The sequence below is a fragment of the Cyprinus carpio genome, chromosome B4 (genome assembly GCF_018340385.1).
Source record: "Cyprinus carpio isolate SPL01 chromosome B4, ASM1834038v1, whole genome shotgun sequence".
Classification (NCBI taxonomy): Eukaryota; Metazoa; Chordata; class Actinopteri; order Cypriniformes; family Cyprinidae; genus Cyprinus; species Cyprinus carpio.
In genome coordinates, this window is record NC_056600.1 from 15,179,780 (window position 1) to 15,205,282 (window position 25,503).

General features: G+C 38.8%; 1 protein-coding gene across 1 annotated transcript in view; it reads left to right on the forward strand.

Annotated features, from left to right (window-relative positions):
• LOC109104295 (voltage-dependent L-type calcium channel subunit alpha-1C-like) overlaps window positions 1-25,503 on the forward strand; it is a 130,943-nt gene that overhangs the window by 22,972 nt on the left and 82,468 nt on the right. The window contains 2 exon segments of the mRNA XM_042722639.1: window positions 22,102-22,444; window positions 24,557-24,662. Coding sequence (XP_042578573.1) covers window positions 22,102-22,444; window positions 24,557-24,662 — 449 coding nt within the window.

Sequence of the window (25,503 nt, forward strand, 5' to 3'; positions counted from 1 at the left end):
ACTGCTTTTATTCAACAAGTGAGAGCAAAAACATTTATAATGTTGCAAAAGGTTTTTATTTAAAAAAAATGCTGTTTTTAAACTTTATATTCATCAAAAAAATTATGACGTTGCCACAAAGTTATTAAGCAGTACAACTGTTTTTAACTGTGATTCATAATAAGAAATGTTTATTCAGCACCAAATCAGCATATTATTTAGATTTCTGAAGGATCATGTGACACTGAAGACTGGACTAAATTCAGCTTTGCATCACAGGAATAAATTACATTTTCAAATATATATTACTTATTTTAAATAGCTGAAATGAGAAGTTACAGTACTGTATATTTTATTGTGTAATAGAAAACAATACAAAAACATGAATGTTTTATTCTCCATCCCAAGTTCACATGACCAAAACAGATGAATACAGTGTTTTTAAACCTTATTTGATTAAGAATTGAGTTCTTGTGTAATTGGATTAGACTGTAGATTTCCTGTTCGACAGGAAGACAGAAACTCATGATCATCTTTCTCTCTCTCTTTCATTTCTCCCAGCCAGTTTAATGCTTTTCCAGGGTCTTATTTCACAATCAATACTAAACCAGTTAATTAGCTAACAGTTCATCATTCAGGACTAAACCCGTTGGGCTTTTCCCACCTCAGCCAATTGTTTGACCTGCACGGGAATGAAAATGTACTCAAAAACAGGCTCAGTGGTCAGTAGTAACACTGACACTGTGTTTACACAGGCATTAGAGGATCAAAATCCTTCAGCCATGTTTCTGCAATCAAGTCTCTCGTGACAACTTATGATGATGGATCGTTTGGGTCCGGGCCCAACTCTGTTCTGGCACAAGCATCACAACTCCCCTCACTTTTCCCTGAACCGCATTCACTAGCCAAACGTCTGTCTATAGCTTTAAACGAGTGTGTATGCACGTGTATTTTGTTTCAGCGCTGTTCAAAGTCCTGCTTTTACGAGCGTTTAGCACACAGCTGAGGCACAAGAACGGTGTCAGCTGCAGCACAGCCCCGGCTAGCATGCTAACCGCTAACGCTGTGTCGTCTTACTGTACCTCTGCAGCCATCTGCTTCTCATCAGTGCTAATCACCCAAGACTCCCATAATTCCCTGTGACGGCACATAACGGCACACGAACACAGGCTGCCGGTGGAAATAATAATAATAATAACACCGGCCATGATGCTTAGCAGCCCAGGAAAGACCCGTTCAGGCTTCCTCTGCTTTTCTGTTTCTTCCTCAGTTCACACAATCACTCTCCGCTCTCTCGACCTTCAGACAAATGAATGAAACCGAGGAGAAAACAGGCATGTCATGACTCTGTTATCAGCGTCCTTGGCCGATTAATCATGATGCTTGAAAAGAGCCCTACAAGTGCACGGCGAGGCAATAAATCTACATGTGGTGAGTGAGATGGTGACTCGGGCCTTGATTAGAGGGTGCCTCTGTTTGCCAGACGTGGGACGTCGACATTCTTTGGGTCAAAACCGTTCCGGCATGGAATGACTAAGAGTGCTGATATAACACATTTGAGACCTGAGTTTTGAGATGAAAAGAGCAAAAAAAGAGGCACAGCGGTGCACTTGTAAAGGCCACATCTTCTTTTATACATCTTCCTCCATGCATTCTTGCTCTGATTCATCCTAGATCCATATGATGACCGATTCTTTGTGCACCATCCTAAAGCTGCTGACTGGACACCACTGTGTTCTCCGCAGTGCCGGCACAGATGGACTCTATATAAACAGTTTACTCGCTCTGGCACTCTCTGACAAAAGCAGACACACACCTGCTGTTTCCAGCCACATCAGCATAGCACAATGCAGCTCTGCTCCAAGGCATTAGGCCCCGGGGACTCAAACCCAGAGCCTTCTGAATATTAGCCCTACAAGCATTTGGCTAATCTGTATACTGAATTTGCCCTTGGGACCTAAAGAGATAGTTCATTCAAAAGTGAAAATTCTGTCATCATTTATTAATCCTCATGTTGTTCCAAACTGGTTTTTCATTCTTTTATCTGTGGAACACTAAAGAAGAGATTTTGATCTCAGTGGTATTGTGTGGACAAGAAACATTCTTCAAAATATTTTCTTTTTGAAACTACGTCAGTCCCACATGGACGTTCTATTATATTTCATATTTGAAATGGTCATTTTTAACCTTGAGTTAATGTCATCTAGAGTTAGTTGGGAATTAAGTGGAGGTAGTTAGATTTCAGTATTATATTTGACCACTCTGTGATGGTGTTCTTCTTTACATAAGGGTGAATAACGTTGATTGGACAAGTACAGCAGATTTTATTAATCGCTTGTCCATCCGTGGAAATATCACCATATAAATCTGTTCTGGTTGTCTTCTGAAACATACTCTGAAAAAACAAGAAACTTCAAAAATATCAAAGACAAAAATAGAAGGAAAACAAAGATGAGTGTTTGCTGTCACTGTTCAACATTTTAACTGTCGCCTTCAGACACTGAAACTAAACAGAGCATGAATGTTTCTGTACAAAGCACATGAATATTTAATGAGATGAGAGGCGGTTTACTATTGGTTGTCTTTTGCTAAACACCTTGTCATTACTCATCTTTTGCTAAACAACTCTTGCGCAACAGTTTTACACTATATAACTTGCACAAAAGCATAACCCAGAGTAAAAAATGCCTCAACACAGGGTAAAAAAACAAAAACAAAACAAAAAATATATATATATATGTGTTAATTATAAATGATAATTTATATACATTTTATACAACGAAAGTCAATGGTGTCCTGTGTTGTTTTTGATCGAAAACAGCTAAAGCACTCTTCAGTAAATCTTCTTTTGTGTTCCACAGAAGAAAGTAAGTCATACAGTGAGTAAATGATGACAGAATTTTCATTTTTGGGTTCACTATAAGTGACCTGACCCAGTCAATCTATCAGTCTTTAAAATTCTATCGCACCGGCTCAGGTACTGCAAAACTAAAACCATGTGGATAAAATATTAACTGCATTAAGATTCAGGAATCTTTCATTTTCTGGTATTGCATTTTTGCCATTTTTTTTTTCTTACTTTGACACAAATTATTCAAGTAATGTCCTCTGGTGGTATATTAGACAGCTGAGAACCATGTCCTCTGCAAGAGGACAGATATTAAGTCAGCAGCAGTGACTCTTTCATTCCTGTTCTCCAGAAGATAGAATTAAAATTTCAGCCATTGGCAGCAAGTTATGTGTCCTGTCTAAACCATGTAGCACTACTTCAGCAATAACAGAATTTTCAGATGCAGACATTTTCCTCTCGTAGTGTCCAAAGATTGCATGAAAAGCCTGACTGCTGAGGTCAAAGATCTGTTTTCTCTTGGTCTGTTGACGCAAAGAAAGGGTCAGTTTTATGCATTGCAATTCAGGGTCTTTATTGTACTTTTAAAATGTTACAGTCCATGGTAAAACAAATAGATTTCTTTCTCATAAAAATTGATCTGTGCAAGAAATGACAAAGTGCCAAATAACACTGTGTTCTGTCAGCATCTTGAAAAGCATTCATGAATCTTTGCTGAATTTTGCTTTATGACACCAGTATAATTCACTGTCCGAAATGTGTGTGCTTAAGAATAAAGAGGTTTATCAAGTAAAATGTTCTTTCCAGTATTCTGTATTGAATGGACCCCTTGAAATCAAATGGATTAATACTACTTTCTTTCCCGTGCTAATGCGTTGCCTATTGAAAAAGGAAGTTATGAAAAGACATTTATGTCATAGACCAGTCCTACTGAAACCTTGATTTGCTAATTGGTATCGCTGGGAGGAGCTAGGGACATTTTATAATAATAATAATTTAAAAAATGCTGTATATTAGAGCATAAATATACGCTTTAAACAGTTTATTTTGTCAATGATTGGTACTCGTATAGTCTTAAAGCTACAGACACAGACTAAATGCCACAAAATTCGTATGTATCTTTTAATTTCATAAATGCTTCTTGAGCATTTCAGTGAGAAGAAGATTTGAAGCATCTGAAACCTGGCTAATCATGTAATGTAGTTCTCCGTGTTTATTCTTGGTGGATTTGATCTTATTGTGTTTCTGTTTATGCAGCTGCACACATACAGACACATGTGCATGACCCTTATCTGATTATAGATGCATGGGCTCTGGGTAGTGGTGGTAATTGGCGTGTGGCCATAATTGCATGTATGTTGAACCTGTTGTTAGTAGGCAGGTGATTAATTGATTAATTATTTGAATGCATTTTGAGTGGAAATACATTATCCCAGAGCACAATTTGCAGTGTTGTAATTAGATGCAGAAGAAATGTGCCTGCTAATGAAATGCCTGAATCTCCTCAAGGTGTCCTTCAGGTTCAGTGGAAGGTTGGCCCAGGAGGAAATGTAGGCGTGTTTTATGCCTGATGAAGTTTGGTTCTTCTGCTGAATCCAGGATTCCTGTTGGATTTGGTGGGGATGTAATTCTTCTCAGAAAATGAATAGGGTGCAGGTTTCCAGAAAGTAAAACCTCCTTTTCCTTTTTTCGCAAACACATTGTCTCTCTTTGTACTCGGTGTGTTGTTTAAATGGTTTTGGATGCAGTGTCTGTCATTTTGGAAACCACAAATTAGATGCTTACATCGCTGAAAAGACAAATGTGAGATATGGAAAGAAAGAAAGCATTTGGACTACTTCCACGGCTGTCAACGGTTTAACAGAGATGGAGAACTCTCCAAGACCTGATTGATTTCTATGAACAAAGCTGTTAAAAGGGGCATTCTTTGTATGCGATGCCCTTTGGACCTCATGATGTGTTGAAAAAAAGTTGCTTGGATCAGATTTTGGATCAGGAGAAGGTTTTGTCTATTGCAGTTGCAGCTGAGTTCTGTATTTTATCTGCTAATATGTTTGAAATGAATGAAAATAGATTGAGGTTGTGCTAAAATGACTTTAAAATGTTACATATAACCAATTTTACAGCTTGAAATAAACTTTACTTATATGTATAGCAGTTAATTTAAAGGCTAAATTAGCTAAATCTGTAGTTTAGGAGCCACTATTGAACATTTATTAAATACCTGTTTGATTTAAGACTGAATTGTTTTCTCATGAAAGTTTTGTCTCAGATGGTTGGAGCATAAGATAGGAGAAGCTGGATATAATAAAAAAAAAAACCCCATACAATCTCAAATCAAACGTTCAAATCAAGTGAGACTTGTTTAATTTCCCCTAAAATGTGTCACATCTAGAAATTGATGTCATAGCTGATTAATTTAGTTATTTTTGGGTTCATTTGTTGAAGCCGTCAGTAGTACATTTACAGAGTGCAAAGCAATACTGGGGACAGGTGGAAAACCGAGGAAAATAAATAAGATTTATTTACACCACATACAATTAATGACCTGGTTAGAAAAACAGGATTTAAGGCAGTGTCTGCACAGCATTATCTCACCCTAAAGCGTGTATTTTATTTTATTTTATTCTTCAAAACCTCTTCTTGATGTGAATAGTGTTTTAAGATAAACTATTCAGTTGACGTAATCAGTTTTGGGATTTTAGAGATCCAGTGTTGAGAAAGTTTAGAGATCCTATTCAGTCTGCTCTAGTTTGTAACCTTTTTCTCTTCTTTTTGGAGTTGTAGTGGATCATTGCTGCCGTCATATTTGAGCCTAAATAGCAAGGCATGTCGTAAATGTCTGGTTGGCTCGTTCTCCTCTAAATCAGAACCAGAATTCTGTCCAGAACGGATGAATAACTCACCCCATTGTATTTGAGCCATATTGGATGTCTCTGCTCTGATGAGGGATCCAGTTGCACATTCCAACAGGACACAAACCTCAGTTTAACACCTCTGATTAATAAAGTTGGCCGTTTGATCACTGGGGAACAGGAAGTGGTTGAGCACTGGGGCTGGGCCGCAGCCAGAAGTAATGTATCGGGATTTGTATTCATTACAGATACACTGTGGGCTCTCCTGTCTCGGTGCCAGCATAAGAGAGATGGAGGACCGGCCTGGTTCAGACTCACTATAAGCACAGGGAGCAAGAGGGAGCACACTACAGGAATATGAATAAGAGAGAGAGAGGTGCAGATTCATTTTCCTATTGTCAGCTTCAGCTTTCACTCATCCTGCTCAACTTTTTGAGGTGCCAAGCAGCTTTGTGGGTGTATTCTCATGTTAAACCTCTCTGCTTTCTCTCAGAAGTGTACTGCTTCATTTTAAGCGTTACCTTTTATCCCTAAATCTCAGCAGTGGTCTTGTAAAATGTGATATGAGACATGTAGGTTCTGACCTCAGAGTGGTTGATGTCTCAGGCAGATGGTGCTGAGGGTCTTTGGGCCCCCTTACCTGCTAGGAACACACTGGTCCTGGTTGTAAAATCATTCTAATGATGTAAATGTCTTTCCCAGCATACCCTTGGCTTGTCCTGAATATTCAACAGTTGCAATTCATTTTCACTTTTTTAAAGTCAACATTAAATCAGTTTTACTCTTTACTCCGTTTTCTTTCTTAGTAAAACCATGTCTTATTGTTCATGATTCATAAAAAAATCCCCTATATTATATTATATTATATTATATTATATTTAAGATGACTTAAAAATGAAATAAATAGACTAATAAGCCACTGTCAACGGCAATATGAATGCAATGCAAACAATTTTTTCAATTCATCTAATATCAGCAATTAGGTGTACATCACATTTGCTGCTGAAATTAAAATATGTTATGCATTATGAATTCATACAGCTAATTTGATTGGACAAGTGTTCCATGTGGTTTGTTCATATGCTTCACAGCAGCATGTGTGAAGCAGCAATGGCATCAAACACACAGGATTCTGGGCTCTATAGCCTGACCTAAGTTTGCTTTGCTTTTCCAGTAATTGTACCCTTAAGCAGCCCTTAGGCTTTCATCTAATGTTCTAGCTCAGAGAAATGAGGTAAGACTCTTCAGGGTCAAGATAGAAGTCATTTCAGGCCTGGCAGAGATGAAAAATGATCAAGCTCACACTCATTTTTTTTTTCTGTTGTGCTTTCCTTTCAATGTTGCTTTTGACTCTGTGCCTGTCTGCGGTTTGTGTGCGAAACAGATGTCAATGATGGCGTCTCTGTGAGTCTGGCAGTCAGTTTTTATTTTATAGATGAACCTTTCTCTAAGTAGCTTTTCAAAGAACCATCTGACCCTTTCTGTGAAATAAATCCTGGAAGACCCATTTCCGAGGGTTATATCAGAGGAACGTTGGCCCATAGTTTCCCCACAAAGGCTTGAATCACCCTTTTTATGATCAGAAATGACTAGGAGTTTTTTTTCCACAACCTCATTTCTCTCATTTTCATTTGACCTTTTACATTTCCCGTCTAACACACACACACACACACACACACACATACGAGGTGTGCAGAAGGGTCAATGCAGTCCCAAACCTTCCTCTTCGTCTTCTTGGACCCCAAAATAACTTGGCTGTTCTAATTAACGTAATTAATTTCACTTATAGCAGTTAATTATTTCAGATTGGGTGAGGAACAGAGCGCTTGAATAAAGCAAGAAAACGAGAGAGGGAAAGAGAGAAGGTGGTGGTCTCAGGAGTCTGTCTAATCTTGGTTTAGGGCAGTGGAGGAAGATTAGAGCTACTCATGCACTCCTGAAGAAAAGACATGAACCCAATTACATCTTCGGTCTTTTTTTCTGCTTCTCTCCCTATTTTAGCCCTCCAGAGTGCTGCCGTGAGTGCCTGTGTGTGATGATGACTGTTAAACTGGCTAATAACATCTCAGAACTGAAAAGAGTTTAGGTCAGCTCAACCCAGTTCTTGTTACAGTCCTGTTTCAGGTGGCCAAATATGCACACTTCCCTTCTACACAGTTTGCAAGCAGCAGTGCGTGTGAGCAGGATGTTGAATATTTAGTATGATAATGATATTGTAAGCAAACTATGGGATACCAGTATGCCTCAGAAGTACAAACAGTGGATACTTTATATCCCATGAGACCAGAGGTGCTGGGGAACCATCACATTTGAAAAGTTGGCAGAGAACTCTGAGCTGGGAAGTTCTTGTCAAGTATAAAGTGCCGTTCACGGCAATATATATATTACAACTATATATGCTAGACTATATATCTTATGTAACAAGAAAAAAAGCAAAAATAAATAAAATAAAATAAATAAATAAAAGCAAATTTTCTGGATGTAGGCATCAAAACAACTGTATTGTACTGTACTGTATGCAACCTACTGTACTGCAACGCATCAAAGCAGTCAATACGACACAGTCAAGAATAACTTAAAGAGGTTACCATTGTTTAGTAAACTGTGGAGCTTTGACTCTTGCTGCTGACTTGGCGAAGCTTCCAATTTGTCAGTTGATGGCCTTTCATTTTTAACCAGAAATGAGCAGTCTAACCCATCTTTACCAAAAGTGAGACACTTTCATTTTAACCATTTCCATCAAAATTTAAAAACTGTCCGTTTTGAATCGTTGTTACCAATGGAGAGACACGGCGAGGAAAAATAAACATTCAGTTGTGGGACTATATTCTGTCATAAGTCGCATACCATTCATTCCTGAACTTTCTACCATATGTTACTGGAAATAACATTAAATTACTGGTTGTTATGTTCCGATCTCAATAAAGTTTACACACACTTTTGGTCTGTGAATTAGATCTAGCTCGGGTCGCACGCTGTCGAGGTTTGGCCAGGATCAGTTCCATAATTAAATCACTGAGGCTGCTTTCACATTTATTTTATGTTCAGTGCCAATCACTACTATTTTAAGAGTGAATCCTGTATAAATATGCGAATGTCATTCCTGAAACTTTGCAGGGTGTATGTGTCTGAAAAATGAAAGTTTCATACAAATTCTGAATGAATTATACCCTAGAAAGTGCGCAAAACACACTCCCTTTGTCACTTAAAAGCGTCACTAATCTTCGTTCATCGCGATCTCACAAAGTTCCATTATAATCAATGAAGCTCTCTAAACTGCACAATGAATCTCTTATTTACATCGCGTCTGCACTTAGTCTTGAGATGATTCACGAGCGGCGCTCGCCACTTTCAGCAATGAGTGAATTCTGACAAAACGTTTCTGATTGGCCATTGCGTTCAAGAAATCAACAGTTATGTCTGTGATTGGCTACAATGCTCAACGCTGCAAAAACACGGTGAGGGTATTTAGCGCTTGGATAAGCGCTCCAATTGCAGCAGGGCCGACATCAGGGATTCCAACTGCCCCACCTAATGTCGCCCATGGTTATATTTATTGATATAATTAGTTTTTTTTGGTGTGAACATGTCTTGCAAGGATAGTTCACCCAAAAATGAAAATTCTATCATTAATTACTTGTTCCAAACCCGTAAGACCTTCGTTCATCTTCATAACACAAATTAAGATATTTTTGATGAAATCCGAGAGCTTTCTGACCCTGCATAGACAGCAATGCAACCCACACGTTCAAGGTCCAGAAAGGTAGTAAGGACATCATTTAAATAGTCCATGTGACTTAGTGGTTCAGCCAGCTACAAGAATAATTTTTGTGCACAAAGAAAACAAAAATAAGGACTTTGTTCAACAATTTCTTCTCTTCCGTGTCAGACTTTGACAAGTTGAGTAATTAATGACACAATTTTCCTTTTGGGTGAACTATCCCTTTAAATAGCATTTGTTCATCAGCACTCAAGTACAGCACTTACCTGCATACCTACAGTAAGTCAAGAAGTTCTTCATGAAAGACATTCTTGCCTTTACTTAAAAGTATGAGTAAATTCATGTACTTTTCAGGAATTCGGAAGCTGTGTTCTTAATATTCATAAAGTCAGTGTTTGAGATTGACAACTGTTTTACAAACAAGTGTGACTCTCAAATTTGTCCTCTTCATACTACAGTAGACAATAGCAGATTGAATAATGTCTGTTAGAGCAGGTAACCAAAGTCAGTTCTCTTGTGTAACTTGCAAGTGATGCCTGTAACCTTCCGGTTGGTAAGTCGGATGCCATGTGATGTATTAGCCATTTCTGTGTCCAAACGCTCCTTCAGATCACACAAGAAAAAACAATGGTGGAACCTTGGAACATTTTCACAATCACTTCCTTCTGTTCCATTGAGAGTCAAAACCAAGGGTTCTTAACTTTGGCCCTCAAGGTCCACTTTCCTGCAAAGTTTAGCTCCAACCTTGTTTAAACTCACCTGCCTGTAACTTTCAAGTAATCCTGAAGACCTAAATCAAAACTCTCATTCCGAATGCTTTGTTTTCTCATTTCTAAACTCTGCTTCCGAATGCTTTGTTTTCTCATTTGTTTAAGAATTATGACTATTATTATTACCCTATCAACTGCATCTTTTTCCTCTTCTCTTTCTTATTGCAAGGAAAGTAGCTGAATGACAATTGACTCTGGACTCCAGAACAGTAATATTTGAAAGTTGATAGTGACTTTAAATGTATGTGCTGTTTAGTATTGATTCTTTAAGGGTTTGATTGTTATACTAAACTGCATTTAAGGGGTTTTGTGATTTTGAACATAATCGCAGTTTCACCTGGAACTTTCAAGGGCAACAACAGGCATGTGAATTTCCCCAATCAAAACTTTGAAAATGTAGTTAAAAACTCACAGATACTGCCACCTTCACAGATCACCTCTTGCCCTTCTGAATAAAGAGGAGAAGAGGGGAAGATGTTTAGAAAAAGTCAGGAAGAGGCAGGGTGCATGAGTTGGATGGAACGGATAAAGAGGAGAAAGATGGAGTGATATTGGCAATGGAGGAAGGAGAGAAGAGAGAGAGAGCAAAAGAGATGGTCTGATGAGTTATATATTATTCAGTAAGTTATACATTATTAAAGAGAGTTCATATTTAGCTGTTACACACACAGGCATAAATTAAGAGAAAAGGGGCGAAAGCACAGACAGAACGAAAGAGATGAAGATGAGATAAAGCACACTCAGATTGTGTGCTTGTGAGGGTTTAGGAGAGAAATGCGGCTGTACGGATCAGCATTAATGCTCTGAGTTAAACGCAGCGTTAATCTGGACCAGCGGGGTTTGTGCTGCGAGGCTCTTTTGGTGACGGAGATTACCGAATCCCTCCGCGTACTCTGGGCCAAATTCCAGTTCAGAATTCCAGGACTCTCATTCATGTCTTGACTTTCTTTCTAGAAGCATCGATTTACATGAAAACCAGCTGCACTTTGGTTGGATTTAAACAGGCCAGACTGCATCACGACGGAACATTTTACTCAGCGTATGTGTCCAATATATATGAGATTTGCGGTTTGAGTTGGAATCAAGTTCAGTTCAGGATCAAGTGCCAATTTTCCAGGTTCCATTCCAGTTTTTGGGTCTTTTTTTTTTTATTGTGAAGGCAGTAGTTCATATAAAGTCCTGTTAAGCCATGGGGCATCAAATAAACAAAAATGATTAAGTATAGAGTCTAAAATTAACACTTGCCAACGGCCAAATGCGAGTAAAAATTAGCTTTGGATAGTAAACGCAGAGTTCCTGGACAGTTGGCTGGCAACTATTTGAAAAACTATAAATGAATAAATGATTTAAACTGTAAAAACAATAGTCTGATGACCATAAGTCAATTCAAACAGTTTTGAAATTTTACTGCAATTTTATGGAATGTTTTTAAAAACTACTTCTTGTGAACGCAATTGTGTTAGTCAGTTATGAGAGGTGATTACCAAGTAATTTTGATGATTATTTGAAAAATTATTAAAATAACATCTGACATGGTGTGTGATGAGATCGGTATGCTAGTTAGTGCAGTTGAGGCAAAGTCACATGACTTTTTTGATGCACAATGAGGAATTTATTCGAGAAATGTTTCTCTGTTATTGGATAAAAAATTTATCCGATTCAGTTTTAGAATGTATGGACTACTTGGCATTTCCATACAGTGTTTTTTTTTAAGCAATATCCCAAAATTTGCATAAAAATAAGTGGAAGGGTCAGCACCGATATCCTCGTGGGCAGCGCGCTGACATATAGCGCCTTTGCGCTATGGGCGTCCCGAGTTCGAATCACGGCTCGAGGACCTTTCCCGATCCCGCCCCCTCCCTCTTTCTCACTTCACTTCATGTTATCTCTACACTGTCCGCTCATAATAAAGGCAAAAACGGCAAATTTTAAAAAAAAATAAATAAATAAATAAGTGGATAAAACTATAACCATTGACATTATTTTGTTGCATTCTGACTAATTTGCGATCTTTACTATACTTTTAGAGTAACTGAAACATTATTTAAATGTTGTTTAAGTGTTTCTAATGTAAAAGTATTGAATGTTATTAAACTACATCCCACATGTTCATGCTATAGCCATGATAAATCAAATCAAATCATGTACTTTTCTAAGCAGTCAGACTTCTGGTTTTCACCTGGTGTAGGATAAAACAGGCAAAAAAATGGATTTAGAATTAATTAAACATTGAACAATATTGCTTTCTTTTAGTGTTATAACTCCAGATATCTGTGTAGCAACACATTTTCGACACCAACACAAAAGTGCAAGGAGCAAACTCATGATTGGTTTTGTTTTTGTCCCATTGCGTAGGTTACTGCTCTGTGTGTTTAAATTTCGTGGTGGATGTGTTTGAGTCTAAGCTACTATCTCACTGCCATCTCTCTGGAATCCCTCATTCTCTGGCACCTACCCATGTGTGTGTTGATGACCAATATTAAACAGACATGCTTTGAACTCCATAGTGACTGATGTCTGTTTCTTAAAATAACTGGACTGTGACCTTATCTCTTGGTCCTGTAGTCTAAATGTTTGTGAGCAGTCTTGTTTCAGGACATTGAGAACGGATGGAAAGAATAGAAAACAAAACAACAAGGAAGAAAGAGAAAGGAGGAAGGAGGAGTTATATGTTTGCTTATATAACCACACTCATTTTAGTACAAATACCCTGTTTAACCTCATCCAAGTAAACCCATTGTAAGAAATACAACTATTTAGTGTATGCTTGAGAAACCTTTAGTAGTACTTTAGGAGGACTGCTTACAACATGACCTAACTTAGATATACCACAACTAGTTTCCAGCGATGAGGAATTTGCCTATTCACACTAAAAGCAGAAAGACTGTATGACACGACACAATTACAACATATCACAACATGATTACATAATATCTATAAACATTATTTATGACACAGTTATTTCAACACAAATATATATTTGTTAAAATCTTTACTTTCTTAGTAGTTGTTAGACTTTATTGTTGATGTTAAGGCTGAATTTTTATGAAACAGGTTTTTCTACACCACATTATATTATATTATATTATATTATATTATATTATATTATATTATATTATATTATATATATTTGGCAGATATATTATATTATATTATATTATATTATATTATATTATGTCCTTACCTCAATAATAATAATAATCAGCAGCGTTTATTTATTCATTTATTCATTTGTTTGTTTGTTTATTTATTTATTTATTTAATCCCATGCGTTTGTTATACAGACATGAATGATACCTTAAATCATGTCTGGTCCGAGAAACAACGATTAATTTACTGAATTGAACAACACTGAACAACAAAATGATGAAAAACAATGATGGGTTTGGTTGTTTTTTGTTTTTGTCTATACCACTCTCTAATAAATATAATGTAATATCATATAATATAATATAACAACTTACAAAGAATAATGGCTAAATATAATAATAATAATATAATAATAATAATACTTTTTCAATTTATTAGAGGCTGAATAGCTTTTTTTCTTTTTGCTGCTGTGCATCACTGTTATGCTGTCCTCTGTGTGTGTGTTTGTGTTGGTATCTCAGGGGTGTGTATGTGTCACTATTTCAGAAATGTGAGTGCGTGTATATATATATAAGTCTCATCTGTGCGTGTGTAAGCATCTATGTCTCAGGTGTATCAGCGTGTGTGACTGTGTGTGTCTGTATGCCTCAGGTGTGCGCGTGTGTGTTAATGCTGAATGACGGCTAATTATGTGAGAACACATCCTAGGGCATGTAAACATTATGTTGGTGTTGGCATCCAGCTTTGGTAAGGTTTTGGTCATGTTTAGGGGTGTGTGTGTGTGCTATGGTTGAGGGACCAGTGAAGCGTGACTGAGCAGCTTGATCTGATTGGCTGGCTTTGATAACAGTGATGTAATTGAACAGATGGTAATGGATGACACCTTCAGTGTGCCCCGCCCACACACCACACACACACACACACACACACGGCATCCTAACACAAGCAGTGCTGTAGTGTTGTGTTTTGCCTGTATCTTTCTCTAGCAAACACTCACTGTTTTACTCTTTGATGTTTGTGTGTGTGTTTGATACAGAGGGACAGAAAATTGAGGTGGCCAAAGACCTGTATGTGTCTCGCCATCATTATCCTGTCATTGGTTAATTTTCTACTGTGGTAGTTGGGTCTTTTCTCATTGCTTTATTTATTTTAGCTTTGTGGCTTTAGAGCATCGTCAACATATGACTCCATTTCCCACAATTCCCTGCTGAGTCATGAACTTGGAGTATTTCATACTTTACAGCTTACTGCTGCATGTGTGACATCATCGAGTGATGACTCAGTGCCACATTAACCGAACACACATAAAGTCAAAGTGAAACTTTTATGATGCACAGCTCACCCTCACTATAAAGGGCTTTGTTCCACATTTATATATGTTGATACATTAAAATTATTTATATTAATACTTCCATTAACCTCAGTGCTGGTTTCTCAGCTGGCACAGGACCTACACAGAAGTACTTGACCTCCATTTTTTTTTTCTGAGTCAATTGTCAGAACCATAAATGTCATGTGACTAATCATTCTGGAGCCGTAGGGAAATTACATACCCTTCACTATAGCGACTATCTTGAGGTGTGACGTCAAAGGCAGCAGACAGGGGAAAATCAGTCCATTTCATGCTTTAAAGAGCACTCCAGAAAGATGGAAACAGCTTTCATATAATTACATTTTTGTTGTTATTTTTTCATGTTTTTAAATATTTTAATATCACATAATACAAAAAGATATTATTAATAACAACAAAAAAAACCTAATAAAAAAAAAAACTAACTTTGTTAATTAAAATATTTGAAGTTAATTGAAGTATTTGAAGAAAAACTTTACAAACTTAACTGAGTAGTAGAAATGTTGCCTTGGCAAGTGACTGAAATAAAATAAGTTCAAGATGAAGTACTAAAATGGCTTAATCTGAATAAAGTTAAACAGAATCTTAAAAAAGACAAAAGCATATAACGTAATTATTGAAATCTAAACTAAAGATGAAACTAAAATCTAAAAACTGAAAACATACAAATAAGAGCTAATCCAAAATATGAATTAATACTATAATAGTTTATAGAAAATATTAAGTAACACTAATGACAACTTCTGAATGGCCATCAATGGAGAAGATGCAGAATGTTGTAGTTACAGCATCTACCAGCAGGGGCAAACAGGTCCAAAACTTGACTGATACTAAAACATGACGTGTCAATTCCTTTCTCTCTATGCTTTTAAACAGCCCTTCATAAATATACATATCAGTGTTTAGAGTGTATCATGTCTCAGCTGAATGAAGGAAACTTAGTTCAGCAAGATGTGTTGCAAGATCTGTTGATGCCGTCACATACAGGTCTGTCGCTCTCTCCGTCACTTCTTCTATCCCGTTCTTGCTTTCTGTTACCTCCTCATCACTTTCTCCCTATGAATCTGGGTTATTCTGGCCTTGTATCTCTGCAGATGAATTTTAAAAAGGATGTTATTAATACTCTTGCTTGCGTGTGTGTGTGTAAGTGTTTTAGGGTCCACAGGGTCCCGTGTCTCTTCCTGTGTTTGGATTATTTTGCAAATAATGTTTTTCTAGGTTTTAAGGCTTAACTCCTGCCACACCACTTAAATATTTCTTTATTTCTCTAATATTTGGATAATTAATGGTTGTAATGATTCTTGATCTTTGAATAGATTGTAAAAATGCTTGCAGAGGCCAAGGGGTCAGATTTTGCTGGTTAGCATGATCCATGTGTATGTCGACAAATGTTTTTTGCAAGCAAGAATAATAATGTCATGACAATAAGCATATGTTTTATTTTCTGTCAGCATGTGGTTCATTGTTTCTAGTGATAAAAAACTGTGTAATTACACCATTTTGTGTTATATATGCTGTTTCTCAGAAGTGGTGTGCATGCTTTGCAGAAAACCAATATCCACAGTGCGGTTGTGGGACATATGACAAAGAACTGACTGGATACTGGAAGTAATGCCTATTGGTAACATGCTTATATTCCGCTTTGTACTCTAGTTTCTTATTCATTTGCCACAATCAGTCAAAAATGTTTTATTGGCTGACTGAGCGGTTCCTGGCCAGAATGAGCTGTACTGTTGCTTCAGACTTAACTGTGCCAGTCAGAGGTTTGGCTACATCATGGCTGCTTCTGAAATTGCATAATCTGAGTAGGTACTTCTTTTGAAAAAGTAATTATTTAGCAATTATTTAAAAAACGTATGTTCTATATAGTATGAATGTGTGTAGCAAGAATGGAATCCAGGCATACTACATTTTTATGATGTTATACTGAATGAAAAATAAAAAAGGTAATTGTGACTTTTTATCTCACAATTCAAACTTTTTTTCTAGCAATTGTGAGTTTTCATCTCACAATTCTGGCTTTTTTCCTCAGCATTGCGTGATATAAACTTGCAATTCTGAGGGAAAAAAGTCAGAATGGAGAGTTCTGAGAAAATTGTAAAATAAACTAACATTTGCGATAAATAAATCAAATAAACTTTTTTTTTTGTTTCCTCAGAAAAAGTTTGTACCTTGTAGACTTCTTTTTCTTGCGATTGCAAATTTTTTTCTCAGAATTGTGTGGTATAAACTCGCAATTGTGAGTCAGTCAAATTCTGAAGGGAGAAAAGACTGATATTTTTGCAGAATTGAGTTTATATCTCATGCAATAATTTGTGTTATAAAGTCAGAACTGCGAGATATAAACTCTCAATTCTGAGGGAAAAAAATTACAATCGCAATTCTTACTTTATTTCTCAGAATTGTGTCTTTATTTCTCAGAATTGCGAGTTTAAATTACCTTTTTTTATTTTTGATTCAGTGGCGCAAATGGACTTTCATAGTATTTCGCCTGCCATTTGGTAGGGAAGTATGCATATTTGAACATGGCCTATGTGAACTAATACCCTTAACCACACCCCAAACAAATCATATCCTAAACCACATCCCCAAACGATAGCATGCTCCTAATAGGGCTGTGCAATTAATTGCATGTGATTGTCATGCACATCTCGTCAGTAAAGCCGGTTCTGTGATTAGTAGTAAATCTTCATCACCTGCTTTCAGATGGAGCAGCATTTACTACACAGAGCCATAGTTCACTGACAAGCTACACAATATTTCGTTCATTATCACAGGCGATTCAGTGTGCGGTAATGAACGCAATATTGCCTAATTTTCAGTGAACTACGGCTCTGTGTAGTAAATGCTGCACCATCTGAAAGCAGGCGATGGAGATTTACTACTAATCACAGAACCAGCTTTACTGACGAGATGCGCATGACAATCGCATGCGATTAATTGCACAGCCCTAGCTCTTAACCACACCCCAACACTATATCACACTTCGGCTTGAAGTGGCACTGCGCAGTCCAATCAGTGTATATCATCTAATGTGTGTAGCATGAAGTACTGCAAGAGCGTTTCATAAGCAGTAAGCATACAGAGCCTTTTGCTCTCTAACCTCTAAGTGCATACCAGTTAGAAGTTTTGTCCGTGATAAGATGGCATTGACACTACATCACTGTGATGTATGCCATCAAAATATGATAGAATTTCAAGAGCAGCTGGCTTGCTAATTCTGCACAGCTTCCCTAGTGTGGCTGAACAAGCTCTGATGGATGACACAGTCATTTCACGATTGGTCAGATTCTCTGATGATGATGATGATTTGTGTATGTTCTGACACCTTCAGTTCTGATAATGCTTTCTAATACTTTCTATTATAGTAGACTGATAAAAAATATTCACCCCACTTTATTGGTATTTAAATAGTATATGCTTATGATTAATTTTGTCCTAGTAATACGGGCACTGTATTAAAGGGCTCATGAACTGAGAAATCAAAAATCCCTTGATCTTTTTATATATAAGAAGTCATTGTGCTATTAAAAACATCATGCTTCAGAAGTTTCAGAACTCAAAAAAAATTCTTGTTAGTCTAAAAACTGAAGCTAACCTGCCAAAACAACAGGTTGTGGAATGTGCCACTTTATGACATAAAAGTGTGGCTAAACCCTGCCTCCGCAGAAGATGATCAACGCCTGCTTTTACATTACTGCCTGTCTAGCCCCGCCCACCGATTCAAGCACATAGTAGGTAAATGACAAGGGTGGCAAATGCAGGTCTATGCAGAAACCAAACGATAACTTTATTTGATGAACTTAATTTTTAATGAAGTGCCAGACCATGTCAGTAAGAACTTGGTCCTTTTTTTACTTCATTTGTTTACAAACATGGCACAATTGGACGCAGAACTTTCAGAAAGATTGAAACTAAAAGATGATGTTTTGCCAACTATATTGGATCCGACAGTGATGTCACACCACACAAGTGTTAGTAACTGTTTTCATTACGTGATCACTATTTCTTGGTCTTAAAAACAAAGACCTTAAAAACAAAGGCTGTTAATGACCCCTTTAAGCAGTACATATAGTTGTAACAATAATAAATAAAAACTCCATAATCAAGGGAAGAAGGAGGCGGGAACCGGCGAACACTCAAATAAAACTTTAATGACCAAAATAAACTTAAAATAGCGCGACAGCCCCTCATGGGTGACTGCCGCGCACAAACAAAAACCAAACCACAAAATAAAACCCAGGCCTGGTCCTCTCTCGTCCTTCACTGTCATCGCTCCCCTTTTGTATCCTCCCGATCTCCTCCGTGGGACTCGAGACCGGTGAGTGGAGAGGTGTCGCTCATTTCCCAATCACTCCACTGGACTCGCTCCGTTCCCACGGCTCTTGGCCCCGCCCCACTCGTCACATACCCCCATCGTCCCTCGCAGGCCGGGGGGTACCCACGAGACTGCGCTCTAACCCCCGCCCCCCCTTCCCTCCGGGGGGACCGCTCACGATGGCTGCGGGGACCTGGGGGTAAGACCAGGTAAGAAGAGGTGAGAGGGAAAAGGAGATGGAAGGATGAGGAGCGACAGAGGACGAGAGACGATAGAGAAAAGAAAAAAAAAAAAAAAAATCCGGTTCCCAAACACGCTGCCACTCGGGCCCTCCACCAGTGGGTGAACTCTTTCGCGGTGCCTGGCGGTGGCACTGGATGGCCCTCGGTGGACGGCACGACACTCCTCCGACCGCACGGTGGATGGCGAGGCTCCTCCGGTTTTGGGCAGCAGGTAGGAGTCCCCCGTTCCCTGCAGTCACACCATTCCGGTGGATGGCAGCATGCTCCGGCCCCCTGGCAAATGGCGCCGACTCCTCCGCTCCCTCACGGACGCCACACATCATCTGTGTACGGGCGGCCGACAGCGAGTTCGTCCGTCCCCGGCAACTCACTCCAGCCCACCGCCTCGAGCGGATGACGGCGCCAGACTGCTACGCCCTGCTCCACAGCACGCGGATTCACCCCAGCGGCAAGGGATGTTCAGCAGCGCTTCCCTCCTTCCTCCCGGGTTTCGGCCACCAGTGTAACAATAATCTTCACAATCACGGGAAGAAGGAGGCGGGAACCGGCGAACCTTCAAATTAAACTTTAATAACAAAATAAATACAAGACTGCCGCGCACAAATAAAATCCAAACCCAAAATAAAGCCCAGGCCTGGTCCTCTCTCATCCTTCACTGTCGTCGCTCCTCTTTTGTATCCTCCCGATCTCCTCCGTGGGACTCGAGACCGGTGAGTGGAGCAGGTGTGCTCATTTCCAATCACTCCACCGGCCTCGCTCCGTTCCCACGGCTCTCGGCCCAGCCCCACTCGTCACAATAGTATATAATGAAAAGTGTTGCTACATAAAACCTTCTCAGTTTTCTGTGTGCAAACGCTGCTCAAGCATCACCATTGAAAGCAGAAAGTGACTTCACGTCTCTACAAGCAGCAAATCTCATTGATCAGTCGAACACTTAATTTCACCCTCTCAACCACACCTCCAAAAATATCACACCCTCTTTTACAGTGTTTAACAGGTGTCTTTATCTTAGTGTTGTGACAGAATGGCCTGGCTGCGGATGAAACCAGAGCAGAATTAACCAGTAGAAATCAGAGTGGTAATGTTTTATTCTCTTGTACGGTCGTGGTCAAATCATCCACTGCTGTGATGCTGCATTGAAAATGCTCTTACTGTACAGCTCAGAAAGAGTGAACGGGTGTATGTGTTTTTGTGTGGTGAGATGAATATATGAATGGTGATGCTGACTCATAAAACAGTATGTGAGCGAGTGTGTGTGACTGTGGTGTTAAAATACACTCATCCATGCTGTGCACTAGATTAACACATGCTGAGGTATGTGTGTTTGCTTAGTTGCTGGAGTGAAAATGGTGACATATGGTCAAAAAACACCATATTTTGGAAACAAACTATAGTTATCATCTGCCTAATCTCTGTTAGCCCCTCCCCAATATATATCAGCCCCTCCCCTAGCTCATTTAGTCCCTCCCTATGTTTCAGGCTAGTTTCTTGCTCACCTAGGACTAATAGCTGCTTACACTAAAGTTCACTTTTTACAGTCATCATTTTGTTCATATTATTTGTATATATGTATGTATGCATATATATGTACATTGAAGCTGCAAGTTAAAATACAAATGTGAATGTTTCCTTTTTTGAAGTGAAAAGCTCTGAGAGAAGCCCATTGCTGATATACTAATAACTAATAAACTTACCTCCCAATTAGAAAAAATGAGTGTCAAAATATCTCTCAAGAGAGTGAATCCATTGTGGGTACTTTAGGATGAGTAACTGAGATTTTTCCTTTTGAAAGTCCTTTATCCAGAGCATGGTTTTACTACGGTAATTAGAAATAGTGCTTTAGGAGAGTCCGCATGTTATCGAGAAAAGCCCACTTTGACTTCCTATAATTTAATAGGCGTTAGATAACACAGACAACAACTCTCCAGTTCTCTTCTTACTCTCATAATATACTTTACTGAATCGTAATGATCAAAACCCAGCACTTTCTCCTATATAAAAGACATCTGAAGTATGTGATTACTGCACCACTAGCATCACATCATCACGCTACAAAAAAACTACATATTAAACTGGGATAGGAGAAAATATTTTATCATAGACAAACTCACTGCTGTCATTCTAAAATGACATTTCAAACTAATCCAGACTTTGGCTTATTCAATGGACTGAACCATTTATTAAAAAGAGAAGGGGGGAGAGAAAACTGAGAGTAAAAGGATAGGAGAAACTCTCAGTTCTGTGGTTTATCACTGTGATCTCACTCTGTCTCTCATTCCTGACACACACACTTCAGTGGGACAGTTCTCTTTGGATTTTATGCTCTTGGACTGCAGATGGGGATGAGATACAGTCCTGCAGGGCTGCCATGTGTGATGAATACGCTGTTGCAATGGGCCAGGATTATATTGGAATGCCAATATGTAAAATATAAAAGAACATTGATTGGCTTTTTACACCTGAAATTGTTTACCCAGGAGTTATTACATATAAATGCCAAGGGTGTTTAATCTTGGGTTGCCAGGCTTTGAGATTTCACACTGTACATTTGTAAACCCATTTGTGGATGGATTTGATGGTCTTATTTGCAAATTTACAAGCTTAATAACATTGATTGGACAAGTACACCACGTGACAAGCACACAAACTGTTTTAATAACCGCATGCCCATCTGGCTGTGGGCTTTGTTGTCCCTGTGGACTTCTATAAAATAAACTCTCTTAAATGACTAAAAAAATCTGGGTCTGGGACAAGGGTAAAACAATAAAATCTTTTATTTCAAATTTACCCTAAAAGGCATTAGAAGGTAAATGAAGGTATGATTAAAAGTATGCCATCAAAAAATCTTTATTAATACAGAATTAAACATCACAGAACTCTGCTTTCTCACACTCTCTCATTCACGGTGTCCTTCTCTTCGTCTACAGGCTCCAACTATTCCAGTCCGTCGTTGGCTCCAGTCCCCAGTCTGAATGAGGACGAGCGTGTGGGGGGCGGGGGTGGGGTGCTGGGTCTTGCACCTGAACACATTCCCACCCCTGGCGCCCCCCTCAGCTGGCAGGCAGCCATCGACGCGGCACGGCAGGCCAAGCTGATGGGCACCACCGGAGCCCCGATCTCCACTGCGAGCTCCACGCAGCGCAAACGCCAGCACTACACCAAACCCAAGAAACAGGCCAGCACTGCTTCCACGCGCCCACCCCGAGCCCTTCTCTGCCTAACTCTTAAAAACCCCATCCGCAGGGCGTGCATCAGTATCGTGGAATGGAAGTATCCTTTACTGAACTCTGACCTGCTTGTTATATATATAAACACACTACTCTTCAGAAGTTTGGGGTTGGTAACATTTTTGAATGTTTTTGAAAGGAGTCTCTTATGCTCACCAGGACTGCAATAAAAACAGTACTATTATTAAATATTGTTACAAATTAAAATTAATGTTTTCTACTTTGATATATTTTTTTCTAAAATATAATTTATTTCTGTGATGGCTGCTGTCAGACTCCTTGTGCATAGAAAAAAAAAAATATTGGATTATTACAATTAATGCCAAAAGGAATATTTGGAAATGTAAACTAATATTTCCTACTGACACACTACAGCATAAGATATATATATGTTGCTTTAGCAGGTAGCTGAGCATACAGTTGTTTTCTGAATGTTAATTAATTAGTGTTACAGTTACAAACTACTCATAAACTCAGTATGTAGCTGACTTTAAGGCTGAGATTATTGATCTTCAGGTCATTAATGTATTCTTTTGATATTTTGATTTGCAGCAGTGCTTCTGAATAAGAGTTTATTAATAATATGATCTGTTTGTTATTATTACAGTCAGCGTTTGACAGATGTGCTATGGCATCTTGAGTTGTTGTAAAAATGCAATGTTACATGAAGCAGTACCAAAATATAAAAGCCCTCCAAAAAGTCCCTCAAAGAAGAAAAAAATGTCTTTAGTATGATATGCTATTGCCGTGACCGTCATTCCCTCTTTGCTGCATTACAGGTATAAATACACTTTTTTGTGCTTTTTATGCCACTACCTTCTACAAAGGGTTAAATCGAGTTGAGCTTTGATGAGTCATTCAAGTGCACCCCTGAAATGAATTTTTACAGGAAACTGTAGGACAGTGTGTTCCCGTCCTTTTCCCCTTCCCCTCTTTTTTCCCCTCTCTCTCACGGCTTTATGTAATCGTTTCTGCCCACAAGAGACAGCGATAGGCCCCTGACCAGGAAAATATGTTAATGAGGATTGATTGGTTGAGCAAAATGCTTCATTCATCAGGAAACAGGAGATCCAGCTCCCATTCACAGCTTCAGCCAAGATCACATCACATCATCAAAGATTTCCTCATAAATTCACAAACCGGCACGAGGGAACGACTGAGAAATATTTTCCCTTGTTAATTTCGGTGGGATATTTTATAAAAGTTCCTGTTTTGCCGGTTCTATCCGTATGTGTCTTCAGTCTTGCACACACTTGACTGGATCTGTATCTCCAGAGACTCCAGAGCCCATCTCTCCTGTCTTTGGCTGTGTTGCCATGCCAACAGATCCGCTCAAAAGGCTGAACCAGTCCATGCACACACACACACACAAACACACACACACACACACAAATATTCACCCCTCCCACACACGCACACAAATGTACACGCATATTGACCCCTCTTACAAACACACATTAGGTCACACACATTCACATTATGCACAGTCAAGCAGGTTTCATATATAGAAGTGTTATTTATAACCTTGTAAGACCTTTAAAGATTAAATTCAGTTTGGGTCTGCCTGCAATGGTCTGTTTTTGCTCCCTTGGGGACCCGAACTACTGATCTACAAGCATGTTTATCTAAATGGGTTACAGGGTCTATGGCTCTGTAATTCTGAACTAACCCCAGAGAGCCATAACTCAAGGCCCAGACAGCAGATACAAGAGAAACATCCAGAAAAACAAGAACACATCTGTTTCTCCTCAGGACACGTGCCATGCGACTCAACACCCATCTCGGAGAAATCCATTCCTGTAACAAATGATGACACAGTTTGATTGCGTTTCCAGCAGAACTGAAAGCCAAACAAACAATTTGGCCAGTGAAGAGAGAGAGGGAGGAGAGGAAGAGAGAGAGAAGGAAAATGGGAGGGGGGGTGAAGATCGTTGTCTTGATGAAGGCCAGGTTTTTGAAGAGCTTGGCCTTGCTTTTAACAGGAAAGAAAAAAAAGATTTGGGTAGAGAAAAAAAAGAGCAGAGAGGATCTGGACTCTTAAATAGTGTCTTGTGCACTGATACAATTTAACATGTACTGTACTGTATGTGTGTGTACTCTTCTTTTGCTTGTGCATGAAACAAATCTTTCATTATCTTTAACACTGACTCTTCAGACCGTTTGAAATCATAATTTTGATGACTATTTTTGCAAACTGTGTGGCCTTAGCTGTCTACATCCCTTTCCCCGAGGACGATTCCAACGCAACCAACTCAAACCTGGTAAGAGACGCTCTGCCTCCCAGCACAAGTCAGAAATGAGCATGTTGATGATGATCTGAGAGTGATGATAATGATGATGATCATAATGCAATTAAGACTGTAATTATAATGTTTGTGGTGCGCTGCTGCTGATGGTAGTACTGATGAATATGCCGATGACCGTAGTAGTGAGGATGATTATGACTGTAATGGTGATGGATGTTATGTGATATTGGTGATGATGGTGGTGGTAATGTGATTATGGTAATGGTGAGGATGATATTGGTTGTGATAGTGATGGTTATGTGACGTGATTGTGGCGATTGCAGTGATGGTTGTGATGGTGATGTAGGGGTGAGGATAATACTGGTTGTGACGGTGTTTGATGGTGATTGTAGTGGTGGGGGTGGTTATAGTAGTAATGTAATGATGATGGTAATTCTGATGAATTTTATGTGATAGTAATGATAGTGTGATGATGGAATTAGTTAAGATGTACTGTATGAGCCAAAACTGTCTTTAAAGGGATACTCCATTGCAAAATGTAAATTTTGTCATTAATCACTCACCCCCATGTCGTTCCAAACCCGTAAAAGCTTTGTTCGTCTTCGGAACACAATTTAAGATATTTCGGATGAAAACCGGTAGTCTTGAGACTATCCCATAGGCTGCAAAGTAAGTAACACTGTCAAGGTCCAGGAAAAGTATGAAAAGCATCGTCAGAATAGTCCATCTGACATCAGTGATTCAACCGTAACGTTATGAAGCGACAACAATATGTTTTGTACACGAAGAAAACAAAAATAACTATGAAATAGCTGCTTACGCTCTTCTGTGTCAGCCGCGCCACAAGGATACGTTT